Source organism: Haliotis rufescens, unplaced genomic scaffold (genome assembly GCF_023055435.1).
Source record: "Haliotis rufescens isolate VD_foot unplaced genomic scaffold, xgHalRufe1.0.p SCAF_25, whole genome shotgun sequence".
Taxonomy (NCBI): Eukaryota; Metazoa; Mollusca; class Gastropoda; order Lepetellida; family Haliotidae; genus Haliotis; species Haliotis rufescens.
Genome location: NW_025963946.1, coordinates 8,580,186 through 8,597,056, shown reverse-complemented (window position 1 = coordinate 8,597,056; position 16,871 = coordinate 8,580,186). Strand labels below are relative to the sequence as shown.

At 40.9% G+C, this 16,871-nt stretch overlaps 1 protein-coding gene across 1 annotated transcript; it reads left to right on the top strand.

Moving 5' to 3' along the window:
- Positions 1 to 2,447: 2,447 nt before the first annotated feature.
- LOC124141334 lies at positions 2,448 to 5,688 on the top strand. Its single transcript, XM_046509312.2, has 2 exons — positions 2,448 to 4,355; positions 5,243 to 5,688. The coding sequence occupies exons 1-2, from the start codon at positions 2,554 to 2,556 to the stop codon at positions 5,628 to 5,630; spliced, it is 2,190 nt and encodes a 729-aa protein (XP_046365268.2). The 5' UTR covers positions 2,448 to 2,553; the 3' UTR covers positions 5,631 to 5,688.
- Positions 5,689 to 16,871: the final 11,183 nt, after the last annotated feature.

The following is a 16,871-nucleotide window of genomic DNA, read 5'->3' as shown; positions in this document are numbered from 1 at the left end:
GCAATCAACGGAAGCAAGCGGTGGATTTTTGCGTTCTTTACATGTTGATGCATATGCCTATGAGAGAAATCAAGACAAACTAAAGGAACTTTTTTCATATAAAAACAGAATAACTGATATCAATGAAGAGTTAGAAAATATATCATGTTCAATGTTTTGCCTTGGGAATTCATTTCAGGTAAATGACAATGTGAAAACAGTGTCTAAGTGTCTGTTTTATTGGATACATGTGTCTTATTGGACATATGTTTATTGTGGACAATGAGGTAAGAGGTGGATCCACGGCTTGTCAAATGGGTTAGACAAGAGTGAATGTGATGTACATGTGTTACTTTAGCCTGTAAACATTTACACGGCGTTAAAATATCCAGCTCTAACCAAAATTGTTCGTGGTGAATATGGTAGATATTCAATCTATATTTTTGCTTTCAAAAGCTGCATCAAATATTGGTAAAAACTGTTAAACAGGCCAACTAAACTCGTTTCACAAGAAAATGTTACAATTTATTATTATTAGCTGCAAGTTATGGTAAAGTTAATTGGTTATCGAAAATGAAGATGTATTTGTATAACATGGGGTTTGGGTATAGATGGGAACGACAGTAGCATATTGGTAGCATAGATTCTATTAAATCAGTGAGAAGGCTGAGATAGATACTACATTGGTGTGGAAAGTGTGCTAAACGATTTTGGTTGGTTGGTTTGTTCTTTAACGCCGCACTCAGCAATATTCCAGCAATATTCCAGTACATAGTCGTGTCTGGACCAGACAATCCAGTGATTAATATCATGAGCATCGATCCACGCAATTGGGATCGATGACATGCATCAACCAAGTCAGCGAGCCTGACCACCCGATCCCGTTAGTCGCCTTTTACGACAAGCATAGTCACCTTTTACGGCAAGCATGGGTTGCTGAAGACCTATTCTACCCCGGAATTATGCTAAACGAAGAGTCCATTGTTCGATTCCGACTATATCATAAGTCTATTAATCATACAAGGTGGTCGTTTAAAGGCCGTTCCGGTGATTGCACATGTCTATGACGTAATCGGCTGGTGGCGATGTCTCTTGTCACCAGTGATGCTCAGAGCTGACACGAAGCACTCCCTAATGCATTGAGTCGTATCTGATCATCCTTACCTTCTGTGTAGTTTTGTGTTTACAACGACAATGCAACATCTTCCAGGGTGTGTTCCTTTGTCATTGTCATGTCTGTTGTCTATTGTGTAGCGTAATTACAACCAATGTCTTACATTAAACGATGGCGAGTGGGTATCCAACTTGTAAATGAATGTTACCAAAATATGAACTATTCACAGTCACTATTCATTCGAGTCCTTATTTTTCCAATATGCAATGTTTAGTGAGAATATATCGTTGCAAATAGTCGTCTTGCAGACGATTATTATACGATCATTGTCGCCAACAACTGAAAGCTTTTCATTGCAACGTCACGCCGAAGATTCAGGTTCGATTCCCGACATGGGTACAATGTGTGAAGCCCATTTCTGGTGGCCCCCGTCGTGCTATTGCTGGAAGTTTGCTAAAAGTGGCGTAAAACCATACTTACTCACCCACTCAAACACATGACTAAGTTATCCTGAATATATATATATATTTGTATGACTCACTTTGGTTTTAATAACTTACCTTTCTCTAATATAGTGTTTGCCAGTACTGGTGCTGGTCACTCAGTGCTCCCCGCCAGCAGCCACGTGTATTCACGCCACAGAAGGAACTATCAATGAGACTGTCCTCATGTGTGCACGAGCACGTACGGAACGTGTAGGTTAGATGACATTATATTTGTCTCTTAAAGCAAACTTTAAGTCAAGGTTCGCCAAAGGTAACTACCTCTACTGTCATAATGAAATGAGCTTTCCATTGACTCAGAAACTGGCAATACACACACGCAAACAATTAATGGATGAAATAAATGAATGAAGTATATCAAAAATTGCTCCTTATAAATGACAATGATACAAGAACGTACTTACATCTGTTCTTCTGATAACAATGAACAGCAATGTAGCAATCTTGTTATCAGATAGGAATAAGGTCCTATTCAGAAACCATAGAATGTAAATGAGTGTGTCATCGAAGAATATGCCACAATAGCCTTACCCAACAGATACTTTTCCTGTGAAACCCACGAGCACAGATATAGTTCTGGCAAATCTAGAAACATAATCAGGGAAAATCTGGGATTCGAACTCACATCATAGGTTTCTGGTATGAATACGGAACAGCCAATTGCAGCGCATTAGACGATCAGGCCACTTGTGACCCCACACAGTCAGGGCCACGGTTATGTTTAAAAGAGGAAAAAGCATATCAGAATCGCCTTGAGTTTACATTCTTTTGAGCAAAGAAATATCTTTCTGCTATCTGGTTCACAGTGGCTTCTTAGCACATGTTAATCTCACAGTACACCTATGCCAAAATAGGAGCTTCATGCTTTGCACTTTGACATCAAGGACATAACTTTGACACGTGATCTCTTACATTTTGATAGCAGTTGAATTTAGCATTGCAGACCAACGAACGAAAATGTCTGTGGCTGTTTTGTTTCTGTACACTTGTCTCACTGGGACGCTATCAGGGCATGTTTTGCCGATGACCAAGCTTGATGGCAGCGCCGATATATCCAGCATCATAAACCACGTCGCCTCGCTTGAACACACTGTGACTGGTCTGCAGACGACGACTGGGCAGCTGAAAACAGATCTACAGACCAGTAGGGCACTACAACAGGCAGCAAATAGGGAAATTGCCTCTCTAAAAGATGAAGTGGCGTCTTTGAAGGCAGATCTCAGGTTATCGACAGAAGAACTGAACATTGTGAAGGCGGAACTTAAGGATGTCAAGCAGGGCAATGGTAATTTTCAGTTGAACCAAACGGGGCTGGATTCTACAAGTGTTGGTTTGGCGTTTGATACTCCACAAGTAAATACAGTGCAGTCAGATATCAGGATGTTAAGTAATCAACTGAAGCTTGTAAACTCAACGTTGAATGATGTAAAGAGAGAAGCAGATGGATTTATTCAAAGTTCCGCGCCAATACTACAGTTAATTGCACAAAATCAGTTGACAGAAAACATTAAATCTGCAAAGGTTCTGGCACAGAATACGTCTAACCAAATTGCACAGCTTGCGCAAGACATGAACACAACTACAGCAAACATGCTGAGTGTCACACGTGATCTACAAACTGTTAAGAAACATCTCAGTCTTACAAGCGCGGGCGTAACAACTTTGAAAACTGACATGGCAGTTGAACAGAAGCAAACTATTGACAACAAGCAGTCCCTGACACAGATTTCTCAGACGATGCTGTCTTTAATGGGAGATCTGAACACAACCAAAGGAAACATGCTTAATGTCACTCATGATCTGCAGTCAGTCAGTGCAGATCTACAAACTGTGAAGAATAATCTCAGTCTGACAAACTCGGACATCACAGCTTTGAAAAGTGACATGGCAGATGAAAAGAAACAATCTTTTGACAACAAGCAGTCGCTGAAACAGATTTCTCAGACAGTGCAGTCTTTAATTGGAGATGTGAACACAACTAAAGGAAACATGCTGACTGTGACACATGATCTACAGTCAGTTAATGCAGATCTTCACACTGTGGAGAGAAATCTCAGTCTGACAAACTCGGACGTCACAGCTTTGAAAATAGACATGGCAGATGAAAAGAAACAATCTTTTGACAACAAGCAGTCGCTGAAACAGATTTCTCAGACAGTGCAGTCTTTAATTGGAGATGTGAGCACAAATACAGGACATATTCTGAATGTCACTCATGATCTGCAGTCAGTCAGTGCAGATCTACAAACTGTGGAGAGAAATCTCAGTCTTACAAGTGCAGACGTCACAGCTTTGAAAAGTGACATGGCAGGTGAAAAGAAGCAATCTTTTGACAATAAGCAGTCGCTGACACATATTTCACACATGATTCAGTCTTTAATGGGAGATTTGAGCACAAATACGGGAAATATTCTGAATGTCACTCATGATCTGCAGTCAGTCAATGCAGATCTACAAACTGTGAAGAATAATCTCAGTCTGACAAACTCGGACATCACAGCTTTGAAAAGTGACATGGCAGGTGAAAAGAAGCAATCTTTTGACAATAAGCAGTCGCTTACACAGATTTCTCAGACAGTGCAGTCTTTAATGGAAGATCTGAACACAACTAAAGGAAACATGCTTAATGTCACTCATGATCTGCAGTCAGTCAATGCAGATCTAGAAACTGTGGAGAGAAATCTCAGTCTTACAAGCGTAGACGTCAGCAGTTTGGAAAGAAACATATCTACTGTGGAAGAACAGATCTCAAGCTTTCGGTAAGATGCCGGGTTTGCTGTATACATGGTTTACGTAAGAATTAGTGTTTGGACAGGCTTCCACGATAATAGTATTGGTAGTGAATGTCATTTAAACATTTACTGTCAAAGTAGAACGGCACATTGTTAATGTGTGAGTACGCACTGTCCTTTTGTCATAGAGACACTATTGCATTACATGAAAAATCACTATGGATAATAACTTCAGTGAAATTAATCTTAATAACATTTTCAACAAGTAGTTATACATCTCTTTTGTGTCTGTGGCTGATATTTTATGTAGCCTTTGATAACATCTTTTTGTGACTGTTCTTAATCTGTTCAAAGTAACTATATGGCTGAAATAATGCCGATCCGACTCACTCACTAATATGTTCATGCTGGAATATTCTCAACTGGTTCTCACCGTAAATAGGTGGACAAGTTCTGATGCGATGTAAATCAATATTTTTTTCATTCATTATCATCACGTGCCACATGTGATCCTGAGTACAACGTACACGTAAAGAAATCTGGTGAAGCAACGTTGGTCGCGAAGAATGAGTTGGATGACCAACAGAGTTCGGCCACTTGACTCCTGAGAGTTTCTAGCACATGTGGTGTCTCCTTTGTCAAGTCACTTAGAAAATGTCTTTGTTAACCCAGCAGTGAATGTGTCCCTGCTAGGATTAGATGGTAATGTCACCATCGCCTTCTAGCTCCTCGCGGGCGACTTTGGTGATGTATTCCCTGGGAAGCTGAGAATGAGTGCCACCAATCCATTGACCGGGTGAATGGAATCCATTATTAATGGACTTGTCGTATTATAATTATTAGCAACATATACCCGAACTGTTCACAAAAAAACTTTCATTAAACTCGTTGATGCAAGCTTTCTTTCCTTTCAGTCCAGAACCAAAGACTATTGCATTCAACGTTCATAGCCCTACAATCAAGGCACCTGGAGACCTCCTGTTATTTGATCACGTTTTCTACAATGCTGGGTCGTGCTACAACACGAGTACAGGGAAGTTCACTGCACCAGTCTCTGGAACATACATGTTCTGGACACAACTGGTACTGATTGAATCCAAGTCTCAAACGTTCATTTACCTCATGAAGACTGACGGGTGGATGGCGATGGACACAGATGTCAAGGATTACCATGCCTCTATTGTTGTTATCGATCATGTTAACAAGGGCAGTGATGTATGGGTGGAGGCGGCAAGGTCCCACAACATCACTATGAGAGTTCCGTCATCACGCTTTGGTGGAGTGCTATTGTCAGTGGACTAACCTTCTGAAAAAGAACCTGTACCAGAATAGAGTCAGTAAAGACGGTCCAATTTCCTCACGTCATGTCTTACATTATCAGATTTTTTTTAACAGTAAATGTCTTGATAACAGTTCACACGTTTAGATCATCGGAGTCCATTGCAGCTCACATTCATCTCCATCCGGCCGATCAAATGACATAAAACAGCCATAACGTTTCAAAGAAATTACCAGGCCCATGAAGCTGCAACATGTGTGCTCTCTCTCCAATAACTTTCGGAATGTCAATTCAATCTTAGACATGACTACCATTTTGAAAAGTCATTTCGGCATATCACATCCTCGGAACGTTCAGGCAACAAACAGATTGTACGTTTAATAAGACTTGGTTAATATGAATGCACGCGTAATGGGTAAGATTATTTTGAGAAAAATGTGCGTATAATACGTAAAATGTCGAAGTATTCCAGGGCTAATACCTTAAGGAGATCAAGTGCACACACAATATCATATCTGACACTAAAAAAACCCGACCCTTCCATGATACGACCCAGATTATGTAGAGGGCGTCATGGAAAATGACAAATACAAAATTCTTTGGAATAGGCCCGTATACAGCCTCAGACCTATCCAGGCCAAAAATAACCCTTCTCTGTCCGTTTTGAGAAATCCCATGAAATCATTTATATCATTGAATTGTATGTCCCTTTTGACACTAATGTGATTGACAATATTGTGTAAAAACTTTATTGTGTATACTTTTTTATATATTACAGGGCATGATACCTATTGCTGCTGCCACATCACATTTGACTCATCATATTGCTTGTCTTTGGCTGCAAACAGTATTCATTGGTCTTGTGTGGTCAGTTACTGATTTCACAATTCAGTTATGTACATACCGATTTCTGGATAAAATTTTGCATTTCCATTTGGCTTAAACAGTTTAATGGAAATTATATGAATGGATTACTAAAATAGGTTTACACCATGTGTTCTCAAAGGGTAAATCCTTTGTCCTGTTGTATCGCTATGTCCAGCATAAAACAACATCCAATCAATCACAACGAATATAGTTTGTAGATGTGCTATTATAACACATTCATTTCTCAGATTGCAGGCAGTCGTGACTCAACTGGCGTATTGTCAACTGTGTCGGAACACTCACACTCACTCGTGGCTTTTCAGCATTAAACGCCGAGAAACACACACCAATGACTTACCGATATTTGGCACATGGTCATTGGTGGAGGCGCACCTGCCTGTTTTGTATTACACTGACAGAGAATAATCAGCGTTTCGCTTGTAAGATCATATTGTCCCCAAACATTTTGCAGACACATAAACGAACCCCTTCATACGAGTGTGCCATAACACCAACTACAATTGGTGAACACAAATAAGAAAAATTGTGAGTGAGTTGTGTTTAACGCCGCTTTTAACAGTATTCCAGTTATATCGCGGCGTGTCAGCGTGAACGCCCGAAGTGATGCAGGTCTTAGACGTTTACCACTTCGGTGAAACCCACGAGCACGGGTATGGTGCTGACAAACCTAGAAACATCATGAGCACAATGGGATCGATGACATGCATCAACCAAGTCATCGAGCCTGACCACCCGATCCCGTTAGTCGGGAAGTATATAATAATAAAAAGCACTATATCATTGGAATGGATACATAATTTTCATTAAATGGTAAGAGAACAACCTTTGCAGTTATATCCCTTGTGTCAAAAACATACAAGTCTTCCGATGCAGTTATATCCCTTGTGTCAAAAACATTCAAGTGTTCCGATGTTGGTGGTGATCTGTCAGAAGTTGAACTGTTGAATTTGGCGGGAATTAATTATGTGACGTAACATAATATGATATATGACGTCATAAATTAGTATTTACGTCATGTCACGAGGTATGTCATGTCATGTCATGTCATGTTTTAGCAACGTTTTTGGAAACGCGTTTGTGTTACATATTGTCAATAACATATGTAGGAATGTTCCAGTAATGTTGTTTTTTTTCAGTAAGGTTACAACATAAGGTTGTTGTAACATTGGTGAGGTGAGGTGAAATTGGGTTTAACGTCGCGTCCAAGATTATTGCACTTATATAGCGACGTGCATGCACTTGTTTGTGTGGCTGCTTGTACTAGTCCGGACTGATGCCGATTTATAGTGCTAGCTCACTGAGATACCATGCCACAGTTTAACATGAATACCCCACTCAGACACAGTATACTGACTCCGAGCCGACCAGTCCTAGTTTTAGCCCCTTTATGCCGAGCGCCAGACAGGGTAACGCGGCCGGGGATCGAACCCTGGACCTTCCGCTCTCCGGGCGGACGCTCTACCACTAGACCACGGGGGCGGCCTGTAACATTGAAAGAAACACGCTGAAGCAACGTTTTCTTTTGGCTCGTATATGCATACCATTCTGTATGCAAATATATATATAGACGGGGAAAAATGTGCAAGTTTGGCAAAATTAATATCAACGGACTAGAGAGGGTTTTTTTTAGATTGAAGAAAAGAACAGTTATGGCTTATGAAAAATATTTACATATCATCTGCAATTGAGCAAAATGCGAATTTTGTTATATTTTTCAAAGTTCTAAATCAAATTACAATTTTAAAAATATAACCATGTACGAGACTTCAACGAGTGTTGACCAGGTTCCAGTGCATTTCATTATTTTTCATATTATAAGTTGAGATATTTTCAATTCTAAATCAAAAATATGAAATCAACTGTAGGTATGTATGGTTGATTTGCCCCTCAGTTTACGCAGTTGGGTTTTAAGATACGCAACGGTTGGCACACACTCGATTATGATTGTGTGACCGACAATCTGAAACTGATTTCTTACGTTAAATGCCCGTTATTGAGAATATATACAACGCTGTAATTTATTGCCAAAATTAGCTTCACTTGTATCTACTGGATTGTCTGGTCCAGACACGATTATCTACAGACCGCCGTCATATAGCTGGAATATTGCTGAGTGCGGCGTTAAACAACAAAACAACCAACCAACAGAAAGGTTTCTATCTGGGCAAAACTCCAACAGCGAGTGAACAACAACAACAACAACAAATATTATTCACTTGTAGTTTCTTCTTTTTTTTCCTGCAGTGGTTTCAAACCATTGTTAAAATGTGTCTTAAAACATATGCAAATAACACTTCACGTTAATCAAAACACTTAAACATTTAAAATAAAAATGTGGCATTTGGAGTTTTGCTAAGGCCAACGACCATTTTGCGCCATTTATTCGTATTATTTCAGATATGTTCCCTGTATTAAGTTTGGACTTTACAGATAAAAGTATAAAATAATAGTGTAGCGCTATGAGCATTCACTTGGTGAATGGAATCTGGCGCATTATAAATGCACTTCTTCTTCTTCTTATTATTATTATTATAAAAAAACCATGAGGTTACGGTTTGTGTTGAATTATATTTATCAAGACAGGGAATCAAAACGTTGAAGAGAGAACTTTCGTTTCCCGTCGACTAATTGTAGAAGTTATCGCCATTAATTTGAAAAAAATTAAAAAACTTACGACAGTGCACAAAATAATAATGAATGATTTGGTACCCAAAAATATCTCATGTTTAAAGGTATACGCGTGTACATGTATATGTATGTGTGTGTGTAGGTATATGTGTTTATTTGTAATACTGTAATATATATATGTGTGTGTGTTATTTTCTCATTACATGTATATAATTCCTATGCACTGTACATATATTCTTCACAATCATAAATCACATATTACCATGTAAAGAAGGCCTCATTAGTGTGTCACTTGTGCCTAATCCATTTGATTTTCCGCATTAAAATATGTTTAAATCAATTGTTGGTCACGTGATCTCGTTTATTCCTTTAAATTCGTAATTGCTTTCATTAATTTGTCGTCTAACGGATAACAATATTCGATGTACACATGCATGCGTATTTCCATGCACTAATATAATGGTTACCTTATACGTTATGTTTGTCCAACGAACACAACTTTCATCATTGGCACAACGTAGGACCAACGTATGGAAGAAATTTGACAGCGGCCACACGTCCATAAACAAGGCCATGCCAATTTCCGATATTTATATGAGTGAGTGAGTGAGGTTTTACGCCGCTTTTAGCAATACTCCAGCAATATCACGGCGGGGGGACACCACAAATGGGCTTCTATCATTGTACCCATGTCGGGAATCGAACCTGGGTCTTCGACGTGACAGGCGAACGCTTTAACCACTAGGCTACCCGACCGCCCCTATTTATATTACAGTTGTGCACATGGATGCAGTGTTGCACGAATGCTTGGGAAATTATCATGTTTCAGACTAATAATTGTGATATTTTACATTATCCACCTTTCTGACATCTTATATGGTATATATCACATGCATGTGGATTCCGCATTACGTCGTTGATTAACATAGGAAACTGGCTATGATGAGCGTGAGTGAGTGAGTGAGTTGGGTTTAACGCCACTTTTAACACTATTCCAGTTATATCGCGGCGTGTCAGCTTAATGTGGGGGGGAAGCCCGAAGTGATGCAGGTCTCAGACGTTTACCACTTCCCAAGGGACGCAACTCTGCACAGCGAATCGCGGCGCCTTAGACGACTGGGCCACCCGTGCCCCCGACTATGATGAGATAAACGTAAATATGTCAGTAAAAGTATTTTGTATTCTATGATTGATTGACTGGGATACAGTAATGGCGCAGTTCAGTTTTCTATAAAAAGATTCGTTCCTGTCTATTTGCGACCTCCATTAATGTATGGCGTACATTTGCGGCGATTTCACGCAATTGGATGGACGAGAAGCGGCTTTAATTCCATCTCCGCCAAACCAGTTCATTTGTATAGGTTGCTGAGTCCCGAATCGCATGCGGGAGTCGCGTCCCCGCCGAGGGTGTCAACCTGCAATAGAATCACAAACATGGAGTTACTTTAAATGAATATACGAAAAAGTACATAGACATGACTACTCATTATTTTCATGACATAGTTTCGGAGCGGGGTGAAAGGTAGCTCTGATTTTATTATTTAGTTTGTGGGGAAATAATCTTCATGATTGTTGCCGAAACCAACGTTAAACGATTCTTAGTTACTGGTTTTGTTTCAATTTATAGCTACAATAAAAATAAATTTTCAACGCATTTCTTTACATCTCATGTTTCCAATTAATAATACCTTTTTATTTATTAGACAGGACAAACGAATTGAAATAAATCATGTAGAAGGAATAAGATAACCTGTATATTGGACTGACATATTAGAATGATTGGTTTGGTTTGTTTGTTGTTTAACTCGGCAATGTTCCTCACATATGACGGCGGTGTGTAAATAATTGAGTCTGGACCAGCCAAACAATGATGGACATCATGAACATCTATCTAAACTATTGGTATACGTTTGGGTTTCTGCTCATCATCAGAGTCGGGCTTCGGGAATTGCGGCGCCGTGGACGACTTGACCACCCGTATCCGTTGAATGATTTAGGACCTACCTAAGTGAAAGGGTATTTTATTGGAAACAGTGCTATTTTGTTACATTTAATTATTGTAGTGCAAGTAAGCGTTCGCTCGTCACGCCGAACACCCGGGTTCGATTCCCGACATGGGTACATTGTGTGAAGCCCGTGATATTGCTGGGATATTGCTAAAAACGGCGTAAAATAATATCAGAGGTTAAGAAAGGCAAACACTTAAATGTTTGACCGCCTTCATATACCTGGAATATTGCAAAGTACGGCATTAAACAACAAAGAATTATTAAAGAAAACAACTCTGATTATTGATCAAAGTAGTGTATGTTTTGCGACAGAAAAGCAAAAGCAAAGATGTTGATGTCGTTATTGTTTGTTGTTTAACGCCGCACTCGGCAATAATACAGCCTAATGACAGCGGACTGTAAATAATCGAGTATGGACCAGAGAATCTATTGAATGACAAGATGGAAAACGATGACATGCATCAACCACGCTTGGATTCTTTCGAAAAATATACGTTGTCTCCGAAACAAGTAATTATGCATTTAACCTAATTTAGAAATTGCCACATTGAAAAAAACATTTAGGCACATGAAATATCTGGTTTGGAAGCTGACAAGTCTCCATACAAAAATCAAAGCCCATCTTCCCGCCCCAGAATATAAAATGGTCAAGCTTGGAATATGATCATGTGAGACACTGCTGATGATGAACGTCTACAGATCTCCCTCTCCCTCTCCCTCCCATTTTCATACTTTGGGCCCCTCACTTTTTTTAAAAATACTGCTAGACCCGCACTTGAAATACAACTTAGTTCCAACCCAAATGTAAACTATAATTGTATATTGTGATAGAGTGATCGAAAATTTAGTTTTCTTGAATTTGCTGCCAATGAAAAAATCCTTGAAATAACACTTTTTCAAGTATTTGTATTCCAAATCCAATCGACTTAAAATGTATATTGCGTAAATGGCTTACCTTGGTATATATACATGTTATTTTAAAGACAAGAATGATAGGTTACTTCGAACGCAGCCTTTACTTCAAGGAAAGCTCCCCATTCTAAAATAGGACATGCTTGAAATAGATACAAACAGAAAGTTATGGAATTATCTGTACTAAAATGAAAATAAGAAAACTATATATTTTTTCGAATTGAATAACTAAAATACAAACTAGGAAATATCGTAGATGTTTTTCAGTAAATGTTTTTTTATTGGTTTTTGTTTTATTTTAAAGTTTTGGCCAAGCTATACCAGTGTATGGTGAGATCTAATATTTTAAGACATTTACATAAACATGCCGGCAAACACCTCGCACACCGCATACACGGGCCGCCGATAATAAGCCACGGGCCGCCGATATTAAGCCACTGACAATGTGCCGAATAAGCCACGGGCAGCCAATATTAGGCCACTGGCAATGTGCCGACTAAGCCACGGACCGCCGATTATAAGCCACTGGCAATGTGTTTATCGACTGGTAAAGATCCGGGCTAGAATAGGTCTTCAGCAACCCATGCTTGCCGTAAAAGGTGACTATGCTTGTCAGCGAGCCTGACTATCCGATCCCGTTAGTCGCCTTTTACGACAAGCATAGTCGCCTTTTACAGCTGAAGACCTATTCTACCCCGGAATCTTCATTGGTCGAATTGGGTTTGTACACATCAACGCGCGACCCGTAAAGATCCGGGGTAGATGGTCTTTGTTGTGCCCTCGTATTCCGATTGCGTGGATCGATGCTCATGATATCAATCGCTGGATTGTCTGGCCCAGACTCGATTATTTACAGACCGCCGTCATATAGCTTGAAAATTGCGGAGTGCGGCGTTAAACAACATGAAACTGAAACTTAAAGTGGTGGTTTGTGCGTCGAAGGTTTGGAATGTGTAATCTGCTTATCTTGTGGGAGATGCCAGATGTGTACAATCATGTATAGGAGTGTCAACCTACGCAACTCAAGTGGCCGTTGTGGACAAAGGTTATTATAAACTGTTTCCGGAATAAAAAATACTGGTCATCATTCATGCATAATTTATATGCCAGTTATATTTCTGTGTTTCATCTGCAGGTCTTTCTCTGGGCAAATGTCACCGATGACTTAACCTGACGGTAGTGCTGATCTTACCTCTGTCTCAAGTCACGTCACACTCCTTGAGGCCCGTGAAATCTGGGCTAGGATTGGTCTTCAGCAACCCATGCTTGCCGTAAAAGGCGACTATGCTTGTCGTAGGAGGCGAGTAACGGGATCGGGTGGTCAGGCTCGCTGACTTGGTTGATGCATGTCATCGTATCCCAATTGCGTGGATCGAGGCTCATGATATCAATCACTGGATTATCTGGTCCAGACTCGATTACTTACAGACCGCCATCATATAGCTGGAATCATAGGAACCGATATTGCTTTATGTAAAAATATACGCACTCTATACTACAGTAAAGACAAGGAGCGTCACCCGCCATGTTGGACTGTTTGTTTACATCAAGCAAAAAATACGATTCCTACCTTTAATCTTTTTGTCATCAGATATTCCCGCGCTAGATATTCCCTAGGACCTAAAGAAATATAGCCAAGTATATGAACCTGTCTTGTTTTCTTTTTTTTAATGAGAAAATACCTTGTAAACTTGCGAGTCGAGTAACCGCGATCTTTTCGTTAGCGGAAGTAGTTTACTGGAACGGGCTTAAACAGCTACGAGTTATCTGATTGTAGTAATATATATTATATTGTTTAGTGTGTGTAAGTGTAAGTGAATTTGTGGTATTGTCTACAATATATTGTTTTGGAAGGCGCTAGTTGTTGTATTGTCATGGTATTTGTTATGCCCTTGTGTTCCTCTGTGGAGTGGTGGGATTGTCATGGTGTTTGTTGTGCCTAAGTGTTCCCCTTGAAGTTGTGGTATTGTCATGGGTTGTGCCCTCGTGTTCCCCGTGGAGTTGTGGCATTGTCATGGTGTTACTTGTGCCCTCGTGTTTCCCGTGAAGTTGTGGTATTGTCATGGTGTGTGTTGTGCCCCCATGTTCCCCGTGACGTTGTGGTATTGCCATGGTGTTTGTTGTGCCTTAGTGTTCCCCTTGATGTTGTGGCATTGTCATTGTGTTCCTTGTGCCCTCGTGTTCCCCGTGAAGATGCGGTATTGTCATGGTATTAGTTTGGCCCTTGTGTTCCTCCGTGGAGTTGTGGTATTGTCATGGGTTTGTTGTGCCTTAGTGTTTCCCGTGAAGATGTGGTATTGTCATGGGTTTGTTGTGCCCTCGTATTCCCATGAAGAAATGTTATTGTCATGGGTTATGCCCTCGTGTTCCCCGTGGAGTTGTGGTATTGTCACGGTGTTGTGCCCTCGTGTTCCCCGTGAAGTGGTGGTATTGTCATGGTGTTTGCTGTACCCTCGTGTTCCCCGTGAAGTGGTGGCATTGCCATGGTGTTTGTTGTACCCTCGTGTTCCCCGTGAAGTGGTGGTATTACCATGGTGTTTGTTGTGCTGTCGTGTTCCCCGTGAAGTGGTGGTATTGCCATGGTGTTTGCTGTACCCTCGTGTTCCCCGTGAAGTGGTGGCATTGCCATGGTGTTTGTTGTACCCTCGTGTTCCCCGTGAAGTGGTGGTATTGCCATGGTGTTTGTTGTGCTGTCGTGTTCCCCGTAAAGTGGTGGTATTGCCATGGTGTTTGTTGTGCCCTCGTGTTCCCCGTGAAGTTGTGTTATTGTCATGGTGTTTGTTGTAACCTCGTGTTCCCCGTAAAGTTGTAGTATTGCCATGGTGTTTGTTGTACCCTCAAGTTCCCCGTGAAGTGGTGGTATTGCCATGGTGTTTGTTGTACCCTCGTGTTCCCCGTGAAGTGGTGGTATTGCCATGGTGTTTGTTGTACCCTCGTGTTCCCCGTAAAGTGGTGGTATTGCCATGGTGTTTGTTGTGCCCTCGTGTTCCCCGTGAAGTTGTGTTATTGTCATGGTGTTTGTTGTAACCTCGTGTTCCCCGTAAAGTTGTAGTATTGCCATGGTGTTTGTTGTACCCTCAAGTTCCCCGCGAAGTGGTGGTATTGCCATGGTGTTTGTTGTACCCTCGTGTTCCCCGTGAAGTGGTGGTATTGCCATGGTGTTTGTTGTGCCCTCGTGTTTCCCGTGAAGTGGTGGTATTGTCAAGGTGTTTGTTGTACCCTCGTGTTCCCCGTGAAGTTGTGGCACACTCCTTGAGACCCGTGAAGATCCGGGCTAGAATTGTTCTTCAGCATCCCATGCTTGCCGTAAAAGGCGACTATGCTTGTCGTAAGAGGCGACTCACGGTATCGGGTGGTCAGACTCGCTGACTTGGTTGATGCATGGCATTGTATCCTAATTGCGTGGATCGAGACTCATGATATCAAGCACTGGATTGTCTGATCCGAACTCGATTATTTACAGACCGCTGTAATCTGGAATCATAGGAACTCGATATTGCTCTATGTTAAAATATACGCACTCTATACTACAGTAAAGACAAGGAGCGTCACCCGCCATGTTGGACTGTTTGTTTACATCAAGCAGAAAATACGATTCCTACCTTTAATCTTTTTGTCATCGGATATTCCCGCGCTAGATATTCTCTAAAGACCTAAATAAACATATCCAAGTACATGAACCTGTCTTGTTTTCTGTGTTTTAATGAGAAAATACCTTGTAAACTTGCGAGTCGAGTAACCGCGATCTTTTCGTTAGCGGAAGTAGTTTACTGAAAAGGGGCTTAAACAGCTACGAGTTATCTGATTGTAGTGATATATATTATATTGTTTAGTATGTGTAAGTGTTCACTGTGAATTTGTGGTATTGTCTATAGTATATTGTTTTGGAAGGCGCTAGTTGTTGTATTGTCATGGTATTGTCATGGTATGTGTTGTGCCCTAGTGTTCCTCTGTGGAGTGCAGGGGTTGTCATGGTGTTTGTTGTGCCTAAGTGTTCCCCTTGAAGTTGTGGTATTGTCATGGGATTTGTTGCGCCCTTGTATTCCCATGAAGTTGTGTTATTGTCATGGTTTGTGCCCTCGTGTTCCCCGTGAAGTTATGGTATTGTGATTGTGTTTGTTGTGCCCTCGTGTTCCCTGTGAAGTTGTGGCATTGTGATTGTGTTTGTTGTGCCCTAGTGTTCCCCGTGAATTTATGGTATTGTGATTGTGTTTGTTGTGCCCTCGTGTTCCCTGTGAAGTTGTGGCATTGCTGTTGTGTTTGTTGTGCCCTCGTGTTCCCCGTGAAGTTATGGTATTGTGATCGTGTTTGTTGTGCCCTCGTGTTCCCCGTGAAGTTATGGTATTGTTGTTGTGTTTGTTGTGCCCTTTGTTTTACCCGTGAAGTTGTGGTATACGCCATTCAAGGAACAGTTTGGTGGAAATCCGAATGTACCGAGCGACACGAGCATATCTATTCAGCATTAGGGGCGGTCGGTTAACCTACCATGCGCTAAACACACTTTACTCGCTCGAAAACGTGTACACAGAGATGTGCTTAACCCCTCAGCCAATCATATTTGCTTCCTGTATCTAGAGCCAATCAGAGACGATCTTACTACCATCCAATCAATTGTGTCGAAAGGCAACATTACTATCACAATGGGGCGGTCGGGTAGCCTAGTGGTTAAAGCGTTCGCTCGTCACGCCGAAGACCCGGGTTCGACTCCTGACATGGGTACAATGTGTGAAGCCAATTTCTGGTGTACCCCGCCGTGATATTTCTGGAATATTGCTAAAAGCGGCATAAAACCATACTCACTCTATTCAGCATTAAAAGCTGTGAATA